Raw genomic sequence first — 27,928 nt, forward strand, 5'->3', positions numbered from 1 at the left:
TCCGTTGAATCTTCAAGCTGTAGCTATAGTTATTAATTAAATATTCTGTTGCACAGTTCAGTATAACTGATTTCTCTTATCTTTGGATTTGCTGGTAAATAAACCAATTATATCATTACTTACAGGTCTATCAGAGCAACACAGTCATCAGAAGGCACTGTCATTGTTGCTGTTGCCAAACAACTGTAAGTATCTTATTGATGCTGGAGCTGAGAGCCTCAGTCCATTCAGTGAGGCTGCTATTATTTAAGACCATAAGACATAAGAGCAGAATTAGGCGGTCTGGTCCATTGAGTCTGCTCCGCCATTCAAAGTTCAAGTATAGACCCCCTACTCTTGTATTCAGTGCCCTGACTAATGAAGGCCTTTATCCCATATGCCACTCTCTGGGTTTCCCGTGAAACTAGTGTTGAATCTAATTTACTACCTCATCCTGAATGCTGGGCAGCTGTAGTTTCTTGATCTGCCTCATCTGCGGAACTTTGTCAAAGGCCTTGCTGAAGTCCATGTAGACAACATCCATTGCCTTTCCTTCATCAGGTTTCCTGGTACCCTTCTCAAAAAAACTATAAGTCTAGTTAGATAGAATCTACCACATGCAAAGCCATTATGACTATCCCTAATCAGGTCTTGTCTATCCAAATACTCTCCCTTTTTAAAAAAAAAAACCTTCCAATAACTTTTCCGCTACTGATGTCAAGCTGACCAGCCTATAATTGCCCGGCTTATTCTTAAAGCCTTTCTTAAGCAACAGATCAACATTAGATAGGCTTAATTTGAAACTCGCTGATTAACTTTGTTTTTATATGTTGACATTTTCTAATCTTTTAATGTTACAATGACATTGCATTTTAGACAAAAGGATCAGGAGGAAGTCTCTGTGATGCCATTGCTTACTGCAGGATTCACACGGGTAGGTTGTTGGTTCTTTGTTTCTGTCCTTTGTCCTTGGGCTTCAGATTATTCACATTGGGAATACTTGATGGCTTGCTGGTGGAAGCCCCAGCTGTGGGCACGGTGGATACTCAAATCAAGAATCTACAATCTTGCCTTTAACACCATCCAGCCCAAGATCTTAAGGCACAAACTAACGGAGATGGGAGTAGACTCTCACATGGTGGATTGGATAGTGGACTACTTGACAGATAGACCTCAATATGTGCGGTTGGGAGACTGTAGGTCTGACACGGTGGTCAGCAGCACAGGAGCGCCGCAGGGAACCGTACTCTCTCTGGTCCTGTTCACCCTGTACACATCAGACTTCCAATATAACTCGGAGTCCTGCCATGTGCAGAAGTTCGCTGATGACACGGCCATAGTGGGGTGTGTCAGGAATGGACAGGAGGAGGAGTATAGGAAACTGATACAGGACTTTGTGATATGGTGCAACTCAAACTACCTGCATCTCAATATCACCAAGACCAAGGAGATGGTGGTGGACTTTAGGAGATCTAGGCCTCATATGGAGCCAGTGATCATTAATGGAGAATGTGTGGAGCAGGTTAAGACCTACAAGTATCTGGGAGTACAGTTAGACGAGAAGCTAGACTGGACTGCCAACACAGATGCCTTGTGCAGGAAGGCACAGAGTCGACTGTACTTCCTTAGAAGGTTGGCGTCATTCAATGTCTGTAGTGAGATGCTGAAGATGTTCTATAGGTCAGTTGTGGAGAGCGCCCTCTTCTTTGTGGTGGCGTGTTGGGGAGGAAGCATTAAGAAGAGGGACGCCTCACGTCTTAATAAGCTGGTAAGGAAGGCGGGCTCTGTCGTGGGCAAAGTACTGGAGAGTTTAACATCGGTAGCTGAGCGAAGGGCGCTGAGTAGGCTACGGTCAATTATGGATAACTCTGAACATCCTCTACATAGCACCATCCAGAGACAGAGAAGCAGGTTCAGCGACAGGTAGATAGATAGATAGATAGATACTTTATTCATCCCCATGGGGAAATTCAACTTTTTTTCCAATGTCCCATACACTTGTTGTAGCAAAACTAATTACATACAATACTTAACTCAGTAAAAAATATGATATGCATCTAAATCACTATCTCAAAAAGCATTAATAATAGCTTTTAAAAAGTTCTTAAGTCCTGGCGGTAGAATTGTAAAGCCTAATGGCATTGGGGAGTATTGACCTCTTCATCCTGTCTGAGGAGCATTGTATCGATAGTAACCTGTCGCTGAAACTGTTTCTCTGTCTCTGGATGGTGCTATGTAGAGGATGTTCAGAGTTATCCATAATTGACCGTAGCCTACTCAGCGCCCTTCGCTCAGCTACCAATGTTAAACTCTCCAGTTCTTTGCCCACGACAGAGCCCGCCTTCCTTACCAGCTTATTAAGACGTGAGGCGTCCCTCTTCTTAATGCTTCCTCCCCAACACGCCACCACAAAGAAGAGGGCGCTCTCCACAACTGACCTATAGAACATCTTCAGCATCTCACTACAGACATTGAATGACGCCAACCTTCTTAGGAAGTACAGTCGACTCTGTGCCTTCCTGCACAAGGCATCTGTGTTGGCAGTCCAGTCTAGCTTCTCGTCTAACTGTACTCCCAGATACTTGTAGGTCTTAACCTGCTCCACACATTCTCCATTAATGATCACTGGCTCCATATGAGGCCTAGATCTCCTAAAGTCCACCACCATCTCCTTGGTCTTGGTGATATTGAGACACAGGTAGTTTGAGTTGCACCATATCACAAAGTCCTGTATCAGTTTCCTATACTCCTCCTCCTGTCCATTCCTGACACACCCCACTATTGATGCAATGCTCCTCAGACAGGATGAAGAGGTCAATACTCCCCAATGCCATTAGGCTTTACAATTCAACCGCCAGGACTTAAGAACTTTTTAAAAGCTATTATTAATGCTTTTTGAGATAGTGATTTAGATGCATATCATATTTTTTACTGAGTTAAGTATTGTATGTAATTAGTTTTGCTACAACAAGTGTATGGGACATTGGAAAAAAGTTGAATTTCCCCATGGGGATGAATAAACTATCTATCTATCTATCTATAATACCCCACACCTGAAATCCTGGCGGGGCAAAGACTAAGGTTGTTAGGTGGTAGGTGCAGGGTGGGAACCCTTCATTCACGTTTTGTTCTTCCTTTGTAATTGTGCAATAGTTGCAATGATGGGAATATGTTAATTTGGAAAGCAGGTTTTAATTTTTGAGTGCCTGTCTAGCAAGACTAAATGATCAAGCAGTGGTTTCCTCTTGAGTGTTTTGTTTGTACCATCTGGCAGGTGTTAGAATTTGCTTTCACTCACCTTCTCTGCAAAATTATTTCACTGCTACCTTTGGTATTGCACCAATAGATGCTTCCGTAGCAATGCAGGTCTGCAGTTCCTGGATTAACTTCTGTCAGGTGAAGGAGATGGGAGAGATCAAGTTTAAGTCTCAAGTAATGGGTAGACAACATGGAGTGACATTGAGTACTTTGGTAATTTACCTTGAGTATATTATTTGATGGCATTAGCTTTGTTCAGAGTTTTCAGCTTCCCAAAAAGATTGAAGCACTTTGATCTTGGCTTGGGTATTCTTACCTGAACTTGAGTCATCCCTCCATATGGGACCATGTATGTAGAACATTCTGGCTCAGGATTCCACTGCTCTACTGTGTTTTAATTAGTCATTTCTGTATTTGATGTAGGGTTGACCAGGCAGCGAAGAAAGAAAGTGAAACTAGCTTTTAAGTATATGGAGAGGGTTGGATGGGGAAAAGAATGCTTTTTTGATGCTGGTCCATTTTATATTGGTGTGTGATCACTGATTGATAATGGACAGCAGGAACTGGGTGGGAGGGATTTGTCTTATTACATAATTTATTAACATGGAATCTGATTACATTGGAATTATAATTAGAATTTCACAGCTGAAGAATGGTGTACTAAGAAGCTATTTTGCTGTGCAGAATTTTGCTTGGAGCACATGCTGCGTGATTATGTAATTGATCCGTTTAATTTGGGAATTTACATTAAAGAACGTGACATCCATTGGATGAAGAAAAAGAGAACTTTTATTCTGAGCTGAGCTGGTGAGAAGGTGGATGTTGGGGCTGGAAAATTCTGCAGGGAATCATGAAGCAAACTGTTGACGAGCGTCCTGGAACAAAGTATTCACTAGTCATCGAGATAGTTTGCTTTTGTTGCAGGAGCTCCAAGTTCTTAGTAGTGAATAAAATCATAATTACTGCTCAACAAACTTTCTCTTACAAAGAATATTGAAAAATTAATTACAGCCCCCTTAAGTATCAGATATATGGATTAATGGATTTTCATTTTAAACATTTTCGATATTCCAATTTCTAGAACATGTGCATTTGATAATTGTTTGAAGTAGCAAGTGAGAGACATTTGCAGGGTCAGAGTCATTTGAAGACCATAAGATATAGGATCAGGAGCAGGCCACTCAGCCAATCAAGTATACTCCGCCATTCAATCATGGGCTGATCAAGTTCTTCCAGCCATTCCCACTCCCCTGCCTTCTCCCCATAACCTTTGATGCCCTGGCTAATCAAGAACCTATCTATCTATGCCTTAAATACACACAATGACTTGGCCTCCACAGCCGCTTGTGGTAACCGCCCTCTGACTAAAGTAATTTCTCCATATCTCTGTACTAAAAGGATGTCCTTCAATCCTGAATTCATGCCCTCTTGTCCTAGAATCCCCTACCATGGAAATAACTTTGCCATATCTAATCTGTTCAGGTCTTTTTACATTCAGAATGTTTCTGAGATCCCCCCCTCATTCTCCTGAACTCGAGGGAATACAGCCCAAGAGCTGCCAGATGTTCCTCATACGGTAACCCTTTCATTCATGGAATCATTCTCGTGAATCTTCACTGGACCCTCTCCACTGTCAGTAATCCTTTCGAAAATAAAGAGGCCCAAAACTGCACACAATACTCCAAGAGCCTCAACATCACATCCCTGCTCTTATATTCTATACCTCTAGAAATGAATGCCAACATTGCATTTGCCTTCTTTACAACCATCTCAACCTGGAGGCTAATCTTTAGGGTATCTTGCACAAGGACTCCCAAGTCCCTTTGCATCTCTGCATCTAAATAATAGTCTGCCTGTTTACTTCATTCATCAAAGTGCATGATCATACACTTTCCAACATTATATTTCATTTGCCACTTTGCCCATTCCCCTAAACTGTCTTGTTGGGAATGAATCATTGAAGTAGCGAGTGAGACAGCGACGTCTTACAGGCTGAAAGCAATTTGAAAACTGCAAGTCTTGTTGGGAATGAGTCACTGTTTGAAGTAGTGAGTGAGAGAACAATATTTTGCAGGAGTGAGTCATTGAGCCATAAAAAGAAAGGAGTGTAAGTGGAGTGGCCATTTTGTGACTGGACCAATGTTAGTGGTCTGGCTTTGGCTCATCAGGTTTAGAAGAGCTCTAAGTAAGCTTCCAGTAAGGTTTTTTCCTGTTCGTACATAGCTAGTCACTCAGGATGGGTCCAGAGTTAGCGCTGTTATTTATGTGAAATGTGGGAAATTTTGGAGACCCTCAGTCTCCCTGATAACTGCATCTGCACAAAGTGCACCAAGCTACAGCTCCTTGGAGAATGAGGTGGTGATAGGAGCTATAGGGAGGTAGTCACTTGTAAGTTGCAGGAGGCAGCTACCTGGGTGGCTATCAGGAGAGGGAAAAGGAATAGGCAGCCAGTACAGAGTACCCCTGGGGTGTTGCCCTCAATAATAGTATACCAGTTAGGCAGGTGAGCCTGATATCAGTAGTAGGAAGTGTTACATACCCCGTAACTGGGTCACTTACCAGCAAAGAAAGAGAGGTCCGTTGAAGTCTGATGGTACTATTTTTAACAGTATTTATTGATAAAAATACACAAAAATAATATCAATGCAACCATACAGATAATATACGTAGTCAATACTAAATCTAAAAGCGCAGGTATAATAATAATCAATAAGAAATAGCTCTATCGTTGTCTAGGGGATAATGTATTGTCCGATGGAAATATAAAGGTCACTCAAGTTCATTCAAGCTGCAGCTTGTTGGTTGGAGAGAGAGACGGAGGTTTAACTTGCCCATTCCTTTTATGATGTCAATCCTTCGAGAGTCGTTGGGGGCTGATTTCCCCTTTGTGGTTAGCTAAAGCCGGGCTTCTGTGGTAAAGGCCCCACCAATTCCGAGGCAAATGGAAAAGGACGCACGTGGGCTTTTCCACCGGCTTTCGCTATTACGCTGTTACAGGAGTTCTAGCATTTCTTCTGGTGCGTCTGAGGGGCTGTTCCCACAGACCCTCTTTTATCCTGACTCACAGGGTCTCAGATGTCAATCAGGTTGGGATGATGCAATCTCTCCACCAACCCCCCTCGGTTCATTGCCTGGGGGGCTTCGATGAATCGTACAGTATTCAATACACAATTCCGTCTCCAAAAGACAATGACCTGTTCCGTGGCTTTGTATCTCGGAGGCCCAGGACACATTCCAAACATTGAGGAATCTGCGTGTCTCTCTCTCAATTCCTGGGTCTCCTGACTCGAAGCAATAGCGATCCTCAAAAAGGAGGGGGCCACAGGCGTAACAGAAGTTATTAGAAGGTACCTGATATATAAGTATTTGGATAGACAGGGATTAAGGATAGTCAATATGGTGTCTTTGTTCATGGTAAATCGTGTCTAACCAAACTTTTCAAGTTTTTTAAAGTTACCAGGAAAATTGATGAAGGCAAGGTAGTGGATGTTGTATACATGGACTTTAGCAAGGCCTTTGACAAGGTCTCGCACGGGTGGTTGGTCAAGAAGGTTCAGTTGCTTGGCATTCAAAATGAGGTAGTAAATTGGATTAGTCATTGGCACCATGAGAGAAGCCAGAGATGGTTATAGGTGGTTACCTCTCTGACTGGAAACCTGTGACTAGTGAAGTGCCACAAGGATTGGTGCTGCTTTGTTATTGTTATCTATATCAATGATCTGGATGATAATGTGGTTATCTGGATCAGCAAATTTGTGGATGACACCAAGACTGGGGACATAGTGGATAACGTGGAGGATAACGTGGAGGATTGCCAAAGTTTGCAATGGATCTGAACCAGCTTGAAAAATGGGCTGAAAAATGACAGATGGAATTTAATGCAGACAAGTGAGGTCTTGCACTTTGGTAGGACCAACCAGGGTAGGTCTTGCACAGTGAGCAGTATCATACTATAGAGGTCATGGGTTAAGTTTGAAAGGTGAAATATTTATGGGGAATTTCACTCGGGGTGGTGAGACTGTGGAATGAACTGCCAGCAGAAGTGGTGGGTGCGGGTTCGATTTAAACATTTAAGAGAAATTTGGATGGGTATGTGGATGAGAGGTGTATGGAGGGCTATGGTCCGGTTGCAGGTCAATGGGACTCAGCTGATTAATGGTTTTGCACAGACTAAAAGGACCAAAGGACCTGTTTCTGTGCTGCAGTGTTCTGTGACTATTGAGATGTTTTGAAAATATTTTGTAAATTAATTCAAAACTTTTCCCCCCTGTTTGCTCTGTGCGCAAATGTGATTGGCTGCTCAACCAGTTTGATGACGTCACAGCTTCTGGATGCCCCTTTGAGCAACTGACACGAGGTGCATGCTACAGATTGCACTGCCTTTACAGGGAACGTCAGTTTTCCTGCTGACTGCACCCTTTTCCCACTCTTTAATATTTATTTGCTTGCAAAAGCTGTATACGGACTCTGTTTCTCCCTATAATTTGTGGCTGCATTTCATGCCATAACAACCCTCCAGAAATAGAGGATTGATTTGCTGCCTTTGTTTTTATAATTTTTAAATTTATTACCTGTACTTATTCTGATGTTTACCATTAGAAATTATTTTTTCCCCATTTAACCAACCAAAACATTCTAACTTTGAAGCTTTATATTATCTTCAGACTGCTTGAGCTCTAACAAAGTGTGTGCTTTTTTTTTGGTCTTCTCTCACTGAACTTTCTCCAGGACTCTGGAATAGTTCAGTGCTTCGGACAGTAGTAAACTTAGTAAACATTTGACAGAGTTTTCTTGTATAATTTCACTGATGTGCAGTGCATTTGTCTTTTCAGTGGTACATTGAGAATTCCAGTGTCATTGCCTGCTATAATGAGCTCATCCAATTAGAGTTTGGAGAAGTTCGTGCACGATTCAAACTGAGGTACAAACTGTTTCATTGAGCTATGGTGCTAATGTATGGAGTTAAATGGCACTAATAAATCAGCAGTTACAGAATGCTCTTCTTTCTCTCCATAATCCTCATCAGTCGTTCCCATTTAGAGCTTCTAGTCTGTTGGTCATCAGCATGGATCACATCCAAAGTGTCCCAGGGCCAACTGATGTATGTTTATCCTAAGAGCACCGTTTCTCTTCTCACTCCTGTCAAACCTGGTTGCTAGGGGCTGCCATGCTTACCTGCAGTGGGATTAAGAGAGAAAGGAAGTTGATAGTAACACAAGTATTCTGAAAATTATCACAGGAAATAGTTATGAGTTCTGCACAGAAGCAGACCCTTCAGCCCAACTTGATCATGTCAAGTTAGCTTAACCAGTTCCATCTGCCTGCATTTGGACCATGTCCCTTGAAACATTTTTTTTAAATCCATATACCTGTTAAAATGTCTTATAAATTTGTAATTGTTCTCACCTCTGGCAGCTCACTCTATGTACCCCCCCCACCCTCTATGTAGAATAAGTTGCCCCTCAGATCCCCTTTTAAATCGTTCCTTACCTTAAATCTATGCCCTCCTACTCTAGGAAAAGACTGTGACTATTCGCCCTATCTCTACCTCTGTTTTAAACCTCAGTAGCAGGAGTTCTCATCCTGAGTTCCACATACCCCATAGTTAATGTTAGAGGTCTATGGTGTCCAATATCTGCATAATCTCTTGTATTTCTGATTAAAACACCACTTATCATTTCTCTTTCTCAGCCACCCCCCTCCCCCCCCACACACACAGCAACAAAGGCTGTCCTCCAGGACCCCTGACTGGTCTTTTGTTTGGAAGCTCCATTCATTTTCTATAGCTGATGAAGATGGGTTTGGCACTCAGCAGGTGCTGTTCCAGGACATGCAGAATAAATTAATGAATGGTTGTGGGCAGCTCAGTTAAGGCAATAATCCAGTGCTGTGGGCTGTAGTTTGTAGAAGCGTTACCTGACCATGTGACCAGTTGAATTTAATGGTGAATGAGGTACATTCTTGATTTTGGATGTTTGTAGTTTCCATCTGTGATATCAGCAAGATCATTAAAGTGTCCCCTGTCTAATGAATACTATACAAGCAAAAATATTTATTTGGAAAATCTGTTTTCTAGTTTCTTGCATAAATTCCATAAAACATGAAAGATCTGGTACTGTGTGAACTTATTAAAATTATTTCTCCTCCTCCTCCCACTTGCTCTTTACATTCCCCCGCTCTCTCCCCTCATGCTCTTCCCACCCCCCATTCTTCCTTCTCCCCCTTCCAGGGCATCTGGTGCAATCTTCACAGCTCTGGAACAATGCCAAGAGTCTATAGAAATTACAAGTGAAGATAATATTATTCAGGTTAGTTGCTGACAATTAGCAATTGGAACCAACTTGCCCTTGTATTTAGAAGTAATCGCAAATGTCTACACATCTTCAATGACAGTTTTACACTTTAAGGTAATATTTAGTTCTTCATCACTTCAAGGAAAGTGATTTAAAAACAATGATATACATATAATGTATTTGTGTAACACGCATATGTTATATGTATTTAACATATAATATACATCTGCAAAGAAAAACTTGTGAACCCTTTGCAGATGTATATAATCCTATCCTGGTTTTCTACATTATTTACTCATAAAATGTAGTCCGATCTTCATCTAAGTCACAATAATAGAGTAAAACAATCTGCCTAAACTAATATCACACAAAAAGTTGTACTATATGTCATCAATACTGAGTACACCATTTAAACACAGTCTAGGTTCAAAGAAATATGTGAACCTCTGGAGTAACACCTTCTACAAAAGTTATTTAGAGTTGGGTCAATTAATGAAATGAGATTGGAGGTGTGGGTTGTAGAGGTGCCATGCCCTGTTTTTAAAAAAAAAAAGACACAGTCAGGTTACTAACAGCCTGTTCTACTCAAGAAAGATCTGTTTCTGTGCACCATGCCTCGATCAAAACAACTTTCAGAGGACTTTGGAAGAATTGTAGAGATGCATGAAGCTGGAAAACTCTACAAAAGCATTTCTAAAGACCTGAGTGTTCATCAGTCCACAGTAAGAGATTGTCTATAATTGGAGGAAATTCAGAACTGTTGCTACTCTCCCTAGCAGTAGGCATCCTGCAAAGATCACATCAGGAGCACAATATGCAATGCTGAAGGAGATGAAAAAGAACATAAGGGTAACAGCAAAAGACCTGCAGAAATCTCTAGAATTTGCTAAAGCCTCTGTTCATGTGTCCACTATAACAAAAACACTGAGCAAGAATTGTGTCCATGGAAGGACACCATGGGGGAAACAATTCCTCTCCAAAAAAAAACATTGCTACATGTCTCAAGTTTGCAAAAGACCACCTGGATGTTCCACAATGCTACTGGGACAGTGTTCTGTGAACAGATGAGACAAAAATTGAACTTTTTGGCAGACACATACACAACTCTGGAGGAAAAAGGATATTGCACACCAACACCAAAACTTCATCCCAACTGTAAAACATGATGGGAGGAGCATCGCATCATGGTTTGGTGCTGTTTTGCTGCCTCAGGGCTTGGACAGCTGAAATCGTTGAGGGAACAATGCATTCAAAATTGTATCAAGACATTTTACAGGAGAGTGTTAGGGTAGCGGTCCATCACCTGAAGCTTATTAGAAGTTGGATGATGCAACAAGGCAGTGATATATCAGATGGATAGGAAAGTAGGTAGAGGGTGTGGCGAGGCTCTACTGGTAAAGAATGTCATTAAATCATTAGAAAGGTGTGACATAGGATCAGAAGATGTTGAATCCTTGTGGGTTGAGATGAGAAACTGCAAGGATGAAATGACGTTGATATCAGTTATACTCAGGCCTCCCAACAGTGGCTGGGAGATGGACCACAGGTTACAACAGGAAATAGAAAAGGCAATGTTATGGAAGGCATGGGAGATTTTTACATGTAGGTCGATTGAGAAAATCAGGTTGGTAATAGATCTCGAGAGTGAGTTTGTTGAACGCCTAAGAGATAGCTTTTTTAGAGCAACTTGTTGTTGAGCCTACTTAGGGGATTAGCTATACTGGATTGGATGTTTCGTAATAAACCAGAGGCAATAAGGGAGCTTAAGTTAAAAGAACCCTTAGGAACCAGTGATCATAACATGATTGTGTTCAATTTGAAATTTAATAGGGAGAAAGTAAAGTCTGATGTAGCAGTATTTCAGTGGAGTAAGGGAAATTACAGTGGTATGAGAGAGGAGTTGGCCAAAGTAAATTGGAAGGAGCTGCTGGCAAGGATGTCATCAGAGCGGCAAAGGTGTGCGTTTCTGGGAAAAATTAGGAAGTGCGGGACGTGTATTCCAAAAATGAAGAAACCCTCAAATGGTAAAATATTACAACCGTGGCTGACAAGGGAATTAAAGGCAAAAGAAAGGGCATACAACAAAGCAAAAATTAGTGAGTAGATAGGGGATTGGGAAGTTTTTAAAAACCTACAGAGAGCAACTAAAAAAAAAATCATTAGAAGGGAAAAGATGAAGTATGAAAACAGGCTAACAAATAATATCAAAGTTGATAGTAAAGTTTTCTCAAGTATATTAAAAATAAAAGAGAAATGAGGGTGGATATAGGACTGCTAGAAAATGAGGCAGGAGAAATAATAATGGGGGACAAAGAGACAGCTGATGAACTAAATGAGTATTTTGTGTCAGTCTTCACTGTGGAAGACATGAGCAGTGTGCCTGATGTTGTAGTGTGTGAAGGAAGAGAAGTGGGTGCAGTTACTGTTACAAGAGAGAAGATGCTCAAAAAGCTGAAAGACCTAAAGGTACATAAGTCACCTGAACTAGAGGAACTGCAGTCTAGGGTTCTGAAAGAGGTGGCATTAGAGATTGTGGTGGCATTAGAAATGATCTTTCAAAAAAACATTGGACTCTGGCATGGTGCCAGAGGACTGGAAAATTGCAAATGTCACTCCACTCTTTAAGAAAGGAGGAAGGCAGCAGAAAGGAAATTGTAGACCAGTTAGCCTGACCTCAGTGGTTGGGAAGATGTTAGAGTCAATTGTTAAGGGTGAGGTGGAGTACTTGGTGACATGAGACAAGATAGTACAAAGTCAGCATGGGGGTTTCCCTCAGGGAAAATTCTGTCTGACGAACCTGTTGGAATTTTTTGAGGAGATTACAAGTAGGATAAATAAAGGGAATGCAGTGGATATTGTATATTTGGACTTTCAGAAGGTCTTTGACTAGGTGCCACACATGAGGCTGCATACCAAGTTAAGAGCCCATGGTATTACAGGAAAGTTACTGACATGGTTAGAGCATTGACTGGTGGGAGGCAGCAAGTGAGAATAAAAGGATCCTTTTCTGGTTGGCTGCCAGTGACTAGTGGTGTTCCACAGGATCGGTGTTGGGACCACTTCTTCTTATGCTGTATATAAGTGATTTAGATGATGAAGTAAATGGCTTTGTTGCCAGGTTTGCAGATGATACAAAGTTTGGAGGAGGGGCAGGTAGTGTTGAGGAAACGGGTAGGTTGCAGAAGGACTTGGACAGATTAGGAGAATGGGCAAGAAAGTGGCAAATACAATGTTGGAAAATGCACGGTCATGCACTTTGGTAGTAGAAATAAGTTGTGCAGAACACCCTGAAGGTTAACTTGCAGGTTGAATCGGTGGTGAGGAAGGCAAATGCCATGTTAACATTTATTTCAAGAGGTCTAGAATACAAGAACAAGGATGTGATGCTGAGGCTTTATAAGGTACTGGTGAGGCCTCACCTTGAGTATTGTGAACAGTTTTGGGCCCCTCATCTTAGAAAAGATGTGCTGACATTGGAGGCAGTCCAAAGGAGGTTCAGAAGGTTGATTCCAGGAATAAAAGTGTTATTATACGAGGAACATTTGATGGGTGTGGGTCTGTACTCGCTGGAATTCAGAAGGATGAGGGTGGAATACATTGAAACCTTTCGAATGCTGAAAGGCCTCGACAGAGTAGATGTAGAAAGGATGTTTCCCATGGTGGGATAGTCTCTAGGACAAGAGGGCACAGGCTCAGGATAGAGGGACACCCTTTCAAAACCGAGATGCGGAGAAATTTCTTTAGCCAAAGGGTGGTGAATTTGTTACCACATGCAGCTGTGGAGGCCAGGTTGTTGAGTGTATTTAAGGCAGAGATCGATAGGTTATTGATTGGACATGGCATCAAAGGTTACAGGGAGAAAGCCGGGAACTGGGGTTGAGGAGAAGATTTAAGAAAAAAGAATCAACCATGATTGAATGGCGGAGCAGACTCAATGGATCAGATGGGCTAATTCTGCACTTATATCATATGGTCTTATGATCTGAAACATGAGTAAATGACATCGTGTTTGGATTTCCAGCATCTGCAGATTTCCTCATGTTTGCTCTTTAAATGACATCAGGATGGTTTAAAAAGAAGATAATTTGTGTTTTGGAGTCTGACCTTAACCCAGTTAAGATTCTGTGACATGACCTGAAGAGGGCTGTTCATGCAAGGTACAGGTTTCCCCCGCTATTTGAAGGTAGAGCGTTCCTATGAAACAGTTCGTAAGCCGGAATGTCATAAAGTGAAGAAGCAATTGCCATTTATTTATATGGGAAAAATTTGTGAGCGTTCACAGACCCAAAATATAACCTACCAAATCATGCCAAATAACACACAAAACCTAAAATAACAGTAACATATAGTAAAAGCAGGAATGATCTGATAAATACACAGCCTATGTAATGTAGGAATACTTTTCTGCAATTATTGCAGCACTGTCCACTGCAGCGAAAATCTCACGCAAGCGCTCTCGGCAGCACTCGCGGCAGAAACACGCGGTGCAAGTGTTCCCAGCAGAAACACACGGTGCAAGCGTTCCCAGCAGAAACACTCTTTCCAGTAACCTTTAAGCTATAAAGCTACCAAATAACACATAAAAATACACAGCCTATATAAAGTAGAAATAATTTATGTACAGTGTAGTTTCACTTACCAGAATTGAGAAGAGAGCAAGCACACTGATGGTGTGTTAGGCTGAGTCGTCGGAGGTTGGGGTGGTGGGAGGTAGAGGAGACTAGGGTATCATCTCATCGTTGTCTGTTTCCATCAGGGCAGGCAGGTCACCTTCTTCTATGTCTGCCTGCCTCAATGTCGAAGATTGAGTTTCGTCGTCTGCTGTGGCTATGTGGAAGGCTTGAAAGACGACAGTATGCTTGTCTGCTTAGCCTCGCGCATCTTTCTATCATACAGTTCTTTGTAAGCACTCAAACCATCCTGCAAATATGCCCTAAACCTACGTACCCTTTCAAAATTAAAGTCATGCTTTTCTGCAATCATTGCAGTGTTGTCAATCGCAGCGAAAATCTCACGCAATTGCTTCCTGTTCCGTTCCTGGACATCTTCACTTTTGGGCCGTTCGCTACTGCATTCGGCTTCAATTGTTATCCTTTCCTCTTCATCTGTCAGTTCTTGGTAAGGGGATGCCAAAACCTCTTCAACATCATCTTCGTCAACTTCCATAAACCCTTAGCCAAACTCACTATGTCCTTACTTTGTTCACCACGATCGAAACGCTTAATTATGTCTAGTTTTACGCTAAGTGTAATGCCCTTACGCGCTCTTTTAGGCTTTTCCGATACCTTAGAAGTCATCTTGCTAACGGATTCACAAAATAAATCAACATAAAGCACAGGCAAGTGTTTAAACAATGCCGGCTAGAATGCAGTTCCGGGAGAGGAACTTGGCTGCTCAGCACACGTTGCCAATTTTCGTAACAGTGAAAACACCTTTTGTTAGCGAAAACAGGTAACTAATGTAGGTCTTTCGTAACAGCAAGTTGACATAAAGCAAATGTTCGAAAGACGGGGGACACCTGTATCCCAGAAATATTGATGAACTGAAAAAGGCTTGTGTAGAGGAATGGTGTAAAATTTCTCCTTGCCATTGTGCAAGTCTTATCAGCAGCTACAAGAAATGTTTGGTGGAGGTTATTGCTGCTAAAGGAAGTTCTACCAATGATTAAGGTTTCACATACTTTTTCCAGCCTGGACTGTGAATGATTAAACAATGTATTCAATAAAGACATGAAAAGTGCAATTGTGTGTTATTAGTTTCAGCAAATTGTGTTTGTCTATTATTGTGACTTAGATGAAGGTCAATCCGTGTTTTGAGTAATTAATGTAGAAAACCAGATAACTGTAAAGGGCTCACTAACTTTTTCTTCCAAGTGTATTTTAAAAACTATATATATTTTAAACTGCTGTCTGCAGGTCAGGCTGCATTCACAATTAACATTTACCGTTACTGTAAAAAAGCCATTGACATAATTAGTGTCCAGTTCAGACTCTGGCCTTTCCATCCTTTTGTCTGAGTGTAAATCAAGATTTTTGATGTTTTATTTTAAGAAAATTAGCTTGCCTAGTTTGGTGGCATTCTCCTGTCTGAATTGGGATTTGTAGTGTTAAACTCTAGTGCAAGGACTCCGCAGTAACTACCAGGTAATGTGGTGCAGCTGCAGAGGAGAGTTACCTTGTTATGAGTGGCACCCTTTGGAACAGATATCAGCATCATAGTGTGTTTGACTGTTTCACTGAATACCTGGGATGCTAAAACACAGTAAAGGCAATGTGCCTTTTTCAGCAACCAAAGATACACTGAACTGGGCAATCATCTCATCTTGATTTTGCAGCAAACAAAATGACTAGTGTAATATGGTGGTCAGTTCTGAATAATTGTGTGTGAAGCGCATGCAAGAGTGCAAGTATTTGAGATCTTGGCTTAACTCTTGGCTTTGTTTATGAAGGAAAGCCTAGACCGATTGTGTAAGAATGTGGTGATAAAAAGTGGGGTTTGAACAATTGGTTTACCTTTGCACTTAATCAGGTGATGCTCTGCATATATTCTTTCATTTCAGTCGTGTTGCTTTGTGTTGAGAATACAAGTTCACCATATGGTAAGATGCTAGGAGTGGCATTCGAGTGTTATGAAAATCAGTTTTGTAGATGTCATCAGATGCTCGGCCCAATTGCACCCAGGTTTAGTAGTAATAGTGAAATAGTTGTAATGTTTATCACCAGAAGTCTGCCCTTGGGATGTTCAGTGATTGAGGAGTAGGTAGGTTTGCCATGAGCCTGGATGTGTGACTTTACCATATCCAGATATGGGAGCAAATTCAGGACATTTGACCTATCAAGTCTGATTCACAATTCAGTTGTGGCTAAACTTTCACCTCTTTTCTCCTGCCTTCTCCTTGAAACACTTAACTCTCTTGCCAGTTAAGACCAAACATCATTAAATATACCCAGTGACTTGGTCTCCACAGCTGTCTGTGGCAACTGATTCCATAGATTCAGTAGCCTTTGGTGGAAGAAATTCTTCCTCACCTCAGATTTAATGGGGCATCCTTTTATTCTGAGGCTGTGCCCTCAGATCTTAGACTCTTCACTAATGGAAACACTATCTGCACATCGACTCTGTCCAGGCCTTTCACTATCTGGGGACATTTCTATGTGATCTCCTCTCATCCTTCTGAACTCCATCATGTGCAGTCCCAGAGACATCAAACACTTCTCATGCATTAAACCTTTCATTCCTGGGATTTTAATCTTTAGGGAATCCTGTACTAGGGCTCACAAGTGTCTTTGTACCTCTGTTTTCTGAAATCTCTTCTCACACCTATATTTTTCCTGTCAGAGTATAATCCCACACGTCCCTACACTATATTCTATCTTTTTTTTCTTTTTTTTATTGCGTTTTTAAGTGATTACAGAATAAAGTATAGAAAAAAAAATGTATATAACCCTTCCCCTCTAACTTCCCTATAGAAAAAAAGAGAAAGAAAGAAAGAAAAAAAAAAGAGAGTGCCTGGATGTTGGAAGATCTCCACATGCTCCATGGAGTTCATAATAACTTTAGTGTATATATTTATTTCTTTCCCCAAGTAACCAATTGTTTCATCTTCAGAGCACCTATATATTTAGTCCTGTCTTGTGTAAATAAGGGCACCAAACTTTCAGAAATGTTTCATATTTATCTTTTAAATTATAAGTAATTTTTTCTAGTGGAATACAGCCATAAATTTCTTTCTTCCAACAATCTATACTTAAATATGTATCCGATTTCCAAGTAACTGCAATAGCCTTTTTGGCTACTGCCAGTGCCATTTTTATGAATTCTTTCTGATATTTATTCAGTTTGGGTTTCGGTTTTATCCCTTCAATTACTCTTACCTAGTAAGAGTAATTAATATTGGATTATGAGGAAGTTGTGTTCCTGTAATTTGTTCCAGTAAAAGTCTTAAATTTGTCCAAAAAGGTTGAATTTTAGAACAAGACCATGTAGAATGTAAAAAAGTACCAGTTTCTTGGTTACATCGGAAACACTGATCAGATAAATTTGGGTTTAATTTATTTATTTTTTGTGGTGTAATATATAATTGATGTAGAAAATTATATTGCACTAATCTTAACCGAACATTTATTGTATTTGTCATACTATCAAGATATAGTCTTGACCAATTTGTTTCTTCAATTTTAATATTCAAATCACTTTCCCATTTTTGTCTTGACTTATGGACTCCTTGTTTAATTGCCTGTTTTTGAATCAAATTATACATACAAGATATAAATTTTTTAATCTTTCCTTTTTGAATTAAAATTTCTATTTCATTAGATTTCGGCAATAACATTGACCTAATTTTTCTCTTAAATAAGCCCTTAATTGAAAGTAACAAAAAAAAGTGTTATTCGATACTTTATATTTATTCTTTAATTGATCAAATGACATTAATATACCTCCTTCAAAACAATCTCCTATATATCTAATCCCTTTTTGAAACCAATTATATAAAAGTTGATTATCCATTGTAAAAGGAATAAGTCTATTTTGAATTAAAGATCTCTTTGCTAATAAAGATTTTTTGTCTCATCATCAACATTTATCTTATTCCATAAGTCAATCAAATGTTTTAATATAGGAGATTCTTTCTTTTCCCGTATCCATTTAGATTCCCATTTATATATAAAATCTTCTGGTACGTTTTCTCCTATTTTATCTAGTTCTATTCTAATCCATGCCGGTTTATCTTTCTCGAAAAAAGATGCAATAAATCTAAGTTGATTCGCTTTATAATAATTCTTAAAATTTGGAAGTTGTAACCCTCCTAGATCAAATTTCCATGTCAATTTTTCCAACGATATTCTTGACATCTTACCTTTCCAGAGAAACTTCCTCACATATTTGTTTAACTCTTGAAAAAACTTCTGGGGTAATTGTATTGGTAATGATTGAAATAAATATTGTAGTCTAGGGAATATATTCATTTTTATAGTATTTACTCTACCTACTAATGTTAATGGTAATGCCATCCATTTATCAAGATCTTCCTGAATTTTTTTCAAAAGTGGTAAATAATTTAATTTGTATAAGTTTTTTATGTCATTATCAACTCTTATACCTAAGTATTTTATACCATTTGCCGGCCATCTAAATTGAGTTATTAATTGACATTGATTATAATCTCCATTAGTAAGAGGTAAAATTTCACTTTTATCCCAATTTATTTTATAACCTGATATTTTCCCATATTCTTCTAATCTATAAGATAATTTGCGTAATGAATGCAATGGATCTGTTAAATAAAGTAGAACATCATCAGCAAATGTTAATCTTGTATTCTTCCTGATTAACTCTGAAACCCTTAATATCTGGGTCCATTCTAATTAATTCAGCTAATGGCTCTATTGCCAACACAAATAAAGCAGGTGATAATGGACAACCTTGCCTAGTTGATCTTGTTAACTGAAATGATGTTGAAATTTGACCATTTGTCACTACTTTAGCTTTGGGATTAGTATTTAAGGTTTGAATCCATTTTATAAATGATGTTCCTAATCCATATTTTTCCAATACCTTAAATAAAAAATCCCATTCCAATCTATCAAATGCTTTTTCTGCATCTAAAGCAACTGCCACACTCGTTTCCTCCCTCTTTTGCGTTAAATGGATTATACTAAATAACCGAGATACATTATCTGCCGATTGTCTATTTTTAATAAATCCTGTTTGATCCATATGCACTAATTTTGGTAAGCATTTAGATAATCTATTAGATAAGATTTTTGCTATTATTTTATAATCAGTGTTTAATAAAGAAATAGGTCTATATGATGCTGGTTTTAAAAGGTCTCTATCTTTTTTTGGCAATACTATTAAAATAGCTGTTGAAAAAGATTCTGGAAGTTTATGCGTTCTTTCCGCTTGATGTATTAACTCCATAAGAGGAGGAATTAATAAATCTTTAAACTTTTTATAAAATTCAGGCGGAAAATGGCATCTTCTCCTGGAGATTTATTACTTTGAAGTGATCCCAGAGCTTCTTCAACCTCCTTCAATATAAAAGGCATACCTAATCCCTTCTGTTCTTCCGTATTTAATTTTGGAAGAGTTATTTGTGATAAAAATCTTTCTATCTTGACGTCATCATTTTTTGATTCTGATTTATACAACTCAGAATAAAAATTCTTAAAAGCTTCATTAATTTCTAGAGGCTTATAAGTAATTTTATTTACTTTTGTTCGAATTGCATTTATTGTTTTAGAAGTCTGATCTGTTTTTAACTGCCATGCAAGGACCTTATGTGATCTTTCACCTAGTTCATAATATCTCTGTTTAGTTCTCATAATTGCTTTTTCTGTTCGATATGTCTGGAGTGTATTATATTTTAACTTCTTATTAATAAGTTGTCTTTGTTTTTCTTCTGTCATGTTTCTTTGAGATTCTTTTTCTAATTTTATAATCTTTTTCCAATTGATCTATTTCTATCATATATTCCTTCTTAATTTTAGAAGTATAACATTATCTGACCTCTCAAATATGCCTTCATTGCTTCCCACAATATAAATTTATCATCAACTGAATGTAAATTTGTATCTAAAAAGAACTGAATCTGCTTTTTCATAAAATCACAAAAATCTTGACGTTTTAGTAGTATTGAATTAAATCTCCATCTATAAATTGATTCCTCTTTATCTATCATTATCATTGTCATTATTAAAGGAGAATGATCAGACAATATTCTTGCTTTATATTCCACATTTTTCACTCTATCTTGAATATTCGTTGATAATAGGAAAAAATCTATCCTTGAGTATGTTTTATGTCTATTTAAATAAAATGAATAATCTCTTTCTTTTGGATTGATTCTTCTCCATATAGCAATCAAATTTAAGTCTTTCATCAATGATAGAGTTAATTTTACTACTTTTGATTTTGTAACAGCCTTTGTTGATCTATCTAAAACTGGAACTAGACAAAAATTAAAATCTCCACCTATTAATATTTTATCATGTGCATTAGCGAAATTCAAAAAGACCTCCTGTATAAATTTTACATCATTTTCATTTGGTGCATAAATATTCATGAGTCCATAGTTCTGAAAAAATTTGACAATGTATAATTAAATATCTTCCTGCAGAATCAATTAATACATTTTGTATTTTAATTGGTAAATTTTTATTAACCAAAATTGCAACTCCTCTCGCCTTTGAGTTAAATGAAGCTGCAATAACATTTCCAACGCAGTCTCTTTTTAATTTCTGATGTTCTATGTCTGTTAAATGAGTTTCTTGTAAGAAAGCTATATCTATTTTCATTTTTTAAATATATGTTAAAATTCTTTTTCTTTTTACCGGTCCATTAAGCCCATTAACATTAAAACTTTAAAAATTCAATAAATTAGTCATTGTTTTTAATTATGTTACTCCAATCTATAATAATACCTAATCTTTCAACTTTCGTGGTATCCTGGGAAATCTTTTTAGAAGTCTCCATGTTGCTATGTGTGTCCCCACCAATCATCCAGGCAAAAGAATAGAAAAAAAATAGAGTATAAAGAAAAAAACAAAATACCCCCCTACTAATGTTGTGAAAGAAAAAAAACACAACATTACCCCCCTCTGTTGTACGGGTCATGGCAATCGCCATGATTACACACGTGAATCCCGCAGTAACCGATTCAAAGCTCCCCAGCCCCCCCGCAACATAAAAAGTATATATATAAGAAAAGAAAAAAAAATACTATTCTCAATTAATATTTCTAAAATTTTACTTTTCTCCCTTGTATCATCCTTAAATGTCCATCAGTTCCATTCGCTATCTCTGTCTTCGTCTTTAACCATTACGTTTAGAAGTTTCTACACTTAATTAGCGAATAGATGGAAGTTTTTGTGCGAACACCTCCGCATCTCGATAATCGGGAAAAAATCTTTTTCCCTCTTCCAAAAAAATTATCAGTGTTGCTGGGTGACGCATTATAAATTTATAACCTTTTTCCCATAAGACATTTTTTGCTGAATTAAATTCTTTCTTTCTCTTCAAAAGGTTATAACTTATATCAGGATAAAAAAGAACTGGTTTCTCTGCTATCATCAATGGTCCATTTCTTCTTTTGGCACCTTGGACAGCCGCCCTCAGAATCTTTTCTTTATCTTGGTATCTTAAGCATCTTATCAAAATTGATCGCGGATTTTGATCATCTTGAGATCTTGACCTTAAGGCTCTGTGCACCCTTTCAATCTCAATTGAAGTTTCTTCTCCCATTTCCAATTTTTCAGGGATCCATTTTTGAAAAAAATTTATTGGGTCTTCTCCTTCGGTATCTTCTTTAAGTCCAACAATTTTAATATTATTGCGTCTACTAAAATTTTCAAGCTTATCAATTTTTTCCATGAGTTGTTTTCTTTCTGATGTCCAGGCATTATTATCATTTTCCATTTTATTCATTCTTCCACCCATATCTTCCATTTTAATTTCCAAATCTGTAATTTTCTTTTCCATTTTTTCCTGTTTCTTTGTCATTTTATCAAACATAGTCTCCATATTTATCATTTTTTCTTTAATTACTTTTTGGTTACTTTTAATTACTTTTAATGCATTTAATTTTTCTAATTTATGCATTATTTGCCTCAAAGTCTTTTTTATATCTTCAGAGGAACTTTCATCTCCATCTTCGTCTGATTTTTCTAGAGAATCTGACTCTCTCTCAGATTCACTTTCACTTTCGGTTTCAGTCGCAGCTGAGATTTGTAGTTCTGGTTGCTCTCGTTTGCGTATGCTCGTTCCTTCACGTTTGCGCAATTCTCGTTGATCTTTTCCTTTAGAAATAGCCGATGCTGCCGCAGTTTCCTGTTCTGTATCGCCGGTGATGTATTGTACCTAAGTCCGCAGTTCTTCGGTAGAAGTAGGCCTTGATTCTGTTCCAACTTGAGCTGTCTTCGCGGTAGTAGTTTTCTTCATCCTCTGTTTATGAGGCATAGCTTAAAACAATCCGGAGTAGTTTATAAGTAACCCTTAAGAAAGTATTGACTAACTTTTCTTCACTTAAACATTAATTTATTGATTTTTTTACGGGAGGGCTGGGTTCCAGCGTCTCGATCCTACGTCATCACGTGACGTCCCCCACTATATTCTATCTGCCACTTCTTTGCCCTTTTTCCCAATTTGTCTTAAGTCCTTTTGTAGACTCCTTGCCTCTGTGACATTACCTGTTCCTCCACCTATCTTGATATTATTTGCAAATTTGGTGCTGGGACTACAACTTTTCACTTTATATCTTAATAGTCTGGATCAAAGATCTGATGGCATTGCAGCCAACCATTACAGAACTCCACTAATCATTGGCAACCATCCTGAATAGAGCCGCTTTGTTCCTCGTCAACCAATCTTCTACCTATACTAGTAGCTTGCCTCTAAGACTCTTAAGAAGCCTTGCATGCGATACTTTATCAAAGGCCTTATGAAAATCAAAGTAAATAGATAGATAGATAGATAGATACTTTATTCATCCCCATGGGGAAATTCAACTTTTTTTCCAATGTCCCATACACTTGTTGTAGCAAAACTAATTACATACAATACTTAACTCAGTAAAAAATATGATATGCATCTAAATCACTATCTCAAAAAGCATTAATAATAGCTTTTAAAAAGTTCTTAAGTCCTGGCGGTAGAATTGTAAAGCCTAATGGCATTGGGGAGTATTGACCTCTTCATCCTGTCTGAGGAGCATTGTATCGATAGTAACCTGTCGCTGAAACTGCTTCTCTGTCTCTGGATGGTGCTATGTAGAGGATGTTCAGAGTTATCCATAATTGACCGTAGCCTACTCAGCGCCCTTCGCTCAGCTACCAATGTTAAACTCTCCAGTACTTTGCCCACGACAGAGCCCGCCTTCCTTACCAGCTTATTAAGACGTGAGACGTCCCTCTTCTTAATGCTTCCTCCCCAACACGCCACCACAAAGAAGAGTGAATAACATCCACTGTCTCTTTTGCTTATTACATCCTCAAAGAATTCTCACAGATATGTCAGGCAAGATCTTCCTTTAACAAAACAATGCATTATTTTTTATTACCTTACATCAAGTCCTCCAAAATTTCATCTTTAATACACTGTGAAATCTTACCAACCACTGAGGTCAGGTTAACCAGCCTATAATTTTCTGTCTTTTCCCTCTTTTCATTTTAAAAATCTTATTATTTATTTATTTATTAAATTTTAGAAATTACAAGGAATAAATGTAATAGTAAAATAGTAAGAAAAATAATATTGACCCTCCCCCCCTTAACCCTTATCTAAAGAAAGAAAAAAAAGAAAGGAGAGAAAGATTGCCTGGATATCAGAGGTCCCCCACATGCTCCATGGAGTTCAAAATAATTTTGATATTTATTTTTACTTTCCCCAATTACTATAATTTTATCTTCAAAGGACCTGTGTATTTAATCCTATCTTTTGTAAGTATGGGAGCCAAATTCTCAAAAATATATCATATTCATTTCGTAGATTATACGTAATTTTTTCAAATGGAATACAACTATGTATTTCATTATTCCAATGATCCATAGTTAAATATAAATCAGATTTCCAACTAACTGCGATAACTTTTTTGGCTACTGCCAATGCAATTTTTATAAATTTTTTCTGATACTTGTTCAATTTAAGTTTCAGTATTGTCCCTTCAATGTCTCCTAATAAAAATAATAGTGGACTATGTGGGAGTTGTACTCCAATAATTTGTTCCAATAAAAGACTTAAATTAATCCAAAATGGTTGAATTTTAAAACAGGACCAGGTAGAATGTAAAAAAGTACCAATTTCTTGATTACATCGAAAACATTGGTCAGACATATTTGAATTAAATCTATTTATTTTCTGTGGTGTTATATATAATTGATGTAAAAAATTATATTGTATTAATCTAAGTCGAACATTTATTGTATTTCTCATACTATCAAAACATAATCTTGACCAGTTTTTTCCATCAATTTTAACATTCAGATCAGATTCCCATTTTTGTCTTGATTTATGAGTTCCTAACTTAATTGTTTGTTTTTGAATCAAATTATACATACAAGATGTAAATTTTTTAATTTTTCCTTTCTGAGTTAATATTTCTACTTCACTAGGTTTTGGCATCAACATTGTTTGTCTCAGCTTTTCTCGTAAATAGGCTTTTAATTGAAAATAACAGAAAAGAGTGTTATTTGATATTTTATATTTATTTTTTAATTGATCAAACAACATCAATATACCTCCTTCAAAACAATCACCTATATATTTAATCCCCTTTTGGAACCAATTATGTAAAAGTTTATTATCCATTGTAAAAGGAATAAGCCAATTTGAATTAAAGTTCTTTTTGCTAATAAAGATTTCTTTATCTCATCGTCCATATTTACCTTATTCCATAGATCAATCAAGTGTCTTAATATAGGAGATTCTTTTTTTTCCCTGTATCCATTTGGATTCCCATTTATATATAAAATTCTCTGGTATATTTTCTCCTATCTTATCTAATTCTATTTTAATCCATGCCAACTTTTCTTCATCAAAAAAAGACGCAATAAATCTAAGTTGATTTGCTTTATAATAATTCTTAAAATTTGGAAGTTGTAACCCCCCTAAATCAAATTTACATGTCAATTTTTCCAATGATATTCTTGACATCTTACCTTTCCAAAGAAATTTCCTTACATATTTATTCAGTTCTTGAAAAAACTTCTGAGGTAATTGTATTGGTAAATTTTGAAATAAATATTGCAATCTAGGAAATATATTCATTTTTACGGCATTAACTCTACCTATTAATGTTATTGGTAACATCATCCATTTATCAAGATCCTCTTTTATTTTTTTAATAATGGCAAATAGTTTTGTTTATATAAATTTTTTACATCGTTATCAACTCTAATACCTAAATATTTTATCCCATTCATTGACCATCGAAATTGAGTTGCTAATCGACATTGATTATAATTTCCTTTGGTGAGGGGCAAAATTTCACTTTTATCCCAATTTACTTTATAACCTGATACTTTCCCATATTCTTCCAATCTAAAAGATAATCTTTGCAAGGATTGCAATGGGTTTGTTAAATAAATCAAAACATCATCAGCAAATAAATTAATCTTATATTCTTCTTGATTAACTCTAAAGCCCCCAATATCTGGATCTGTTCTAATTAGTTCTGCTAATGGTTCTATTGCCAATACAAATAAAGCAGGTGATAATGGGCAGCCTTGTCTAGTTGACCTCGTAAAGCAAAATGGTGTTGAAATCTGACCATTTGTAACTACTTTAGCTTGAGGATTAGTATTTAAAGTTTTAATCCATTGTATAAAAGATTTTCCTAACTCATATTTTTCCAATACCTTAAATAAAAAATCCCATTCCAATCTATCAAATGCTTTTTCTGCATCCAAAGCAACTGCCACACTCATTTCCTCTCTTTTTTGTGCCAAATGAATTATACTAAGTAACTGAGTTATATTATCCATTGATTGTCTATTTTTAATAAAACCTGTTTGATCCATATGTATTAATTTTGGTAAATATTTAGATATTCTATTAGATAAAATTTTTGCTAATATTTTATAATCTGTATTCAACAAAAAAATAGGCCTATATGATGTTGGTTTTAAAGGGTCTCTATCTTTTTTTGGCAATACAGTTATGATCGCTGTTAAAAAAAGATTGTGGAAGTTTATGCATTCTTTCCACTTGGTATATTAATTCCATAAAAGGAGGAATTAATAAATCTTTAATTTTTTTTTATAAAACTCAGGAGGAAAACCATCTTCTCCTGGGGATTTATTACTCTGAAGTGATCTTAAAGCTTCTTCAACCTCTTTTAATGTAAAGGGCATATCTAATCCTTTCTGTTCTTCCAAATTTAATTTTGGAAGGGTTATTTGTGATAAAAAATTTATCTATCTCAGCAATCTTATTTTGTGATTCTGATTGATATAGTTCAGTGTAAAAAATTTTTAAAGTTTCATTAATTTCTAAAGGCTTATAAGTAACCTTATTTACACTTGTTCTAATTGCATTTATTGTTTTAGAAACCTGTTCTGTTTTCAACTGCCAAGCAAGAATTTTATGCGATCTTTCACCTAATTCATAATATTTCTGTTTAGTTCTCATAATTACTTTCTCTGTACGATATGTCTGAAGCATATTATATTGTAGTTTTTTATTAACAAGTTGTCTTCGTTTTTCTTCTGTCATATATCTTTGAGATTCTTTTTCTAACTTTATGATATCTTCTTCCAATTGATCTATTTCTGCTGCGTATTCCTTTTTAATTTTAGATGTTTAACTTATAATCTGACCCCTTAAATATGCTTTCATCGCTTCCCATAATACAATTTTATCCTCAACTGAATGTAAATTTGTATCCAAAAAAAATTGAATTTGTTTTTTCATAAAATCACAAAAATCTTGACGTTTTAATAGAGTTGAATTAAATCTCCATCTGTAAATCGATTCCTCCTTATCCATCATTATCATTGTCATTATCAAGGGGGAATGATCTGACAATATTCTTGCTTTATATTCCACACTTTTCACTCTTATCTTGAATATTTTTTGATAATAAAAAAAAATCAATCCTTGAGTAAGTTTTATGTCTGTTTGAGTAAAATGAATAATCTCTTTCTCTTGGATTAATTCTTCTCCATATATCAATCAAGTTTAAATCTTTCATTAATGATAAAGTTAGTTTTGTTATTTTTGATTTTATAGCACCTTTAGTTGATCTATCCAGAACTGGATCTAAACAAAAATTAAAATCTCCACCTATTAATATTTTATCATGTGCATCAGCCAAGTTCAAAAAAACTTCTTGTATGAATTTTGCATCATTTTCATTTGGTGCATAAATGTTCATAAAAGTCCATAATTCTGAAAAAATTTGACAATGTATAATCACATATCTCCCCCCAGAATCAATTATTACATTTTGTATTTTAATTGGTAAAAATTTATTAACCAAAATTGCAACTCCTCTCGATTTTGAATTAAATGAAGCTGCAATGACGTTTCCAACCCAATCTCTCTTTAATTTCGTGTTCTGTTTCTGTTAAATGTGTTTCTTGTAAAAAAAAAAGCTATATCTCCTTTCATTTTCTTAATATATGTTAAAACTCTTTTTCTTTTCACAGGTCCATTAATTCCATTAACATTAAAACTTAAAAAATTAAGTAAATTAATCATTCATAGTACCTTGGGAATTCTTTAAAATTCTCCATGTTGCTATGAGTTTCTCCCCAATCATCCAGGCAAAGAAGAAGAAAAATAGAAGAAAGATAACTAATATATAAGAAAAAAAAACCAAAATACCCCCCCACTAATGTTGCGAATAAAAAGAACACAACATTACCCCCCCCCCCCCCCCCATTTTTCGGGTCATGGCAATC

At 37.0% G+C, this 27,928-nt stretch overlaps 1 protein-coding gene across 6 annotated transcripts in view; it reads left to right on the plus strand.

The window, feature by feature from the left end:
- pde8a (phosphodiesterase 8A) overlaps positions 1 to 27,928 on the plus strand; it is a 180,722-nt gene that overhangs the window by 58,227 nt on the left and 94,567 nt on the right. For 5 of the 6 annotated variants that reach the window (XR_012096766.1, XM_073032809.1, XM_073032807.1 and 2 more), the window contains exons 4-7: positions 126 to 185; positions 856 to 913; positions 8,070 to 8,158; positions 9,467 to 9,545. Coding sequence is in view for 5 of the 6 variants with exons in the window: in XM_073032809.1 (XP_072888910.1) it covers positions 126 to 185; positions 856 to 913; positions 8,070 to 8,158; positions 9,467 to 9,545 (286 nt within the window). In the remaining variant the exon portion in view is untranslated. The remainder of the gene's footprint in view (positions 1 to 125; positions 186 to 855; positions 914 to 8,069; positions 8,159 to 9,466; positions 9,546 to 27,928) is intronic. The other variant, XM_073032808.1, reaches the window with a different exon arrangement.

This window comes from Hemitrygon akajei, chromosome 30, assembly GCF_048418815.1.
Source record: "Hemitrygon akajei chromosome 30, sHemAka1.3, whole genome shotgun sequence".
Taxonomy (NCBI): Eukaryota; Metazoa; Chordata; class Chondrichthyes; order Myliobatiformes; family Dasyatidae; genus Hemitrygon; species Hemitrygon akajei.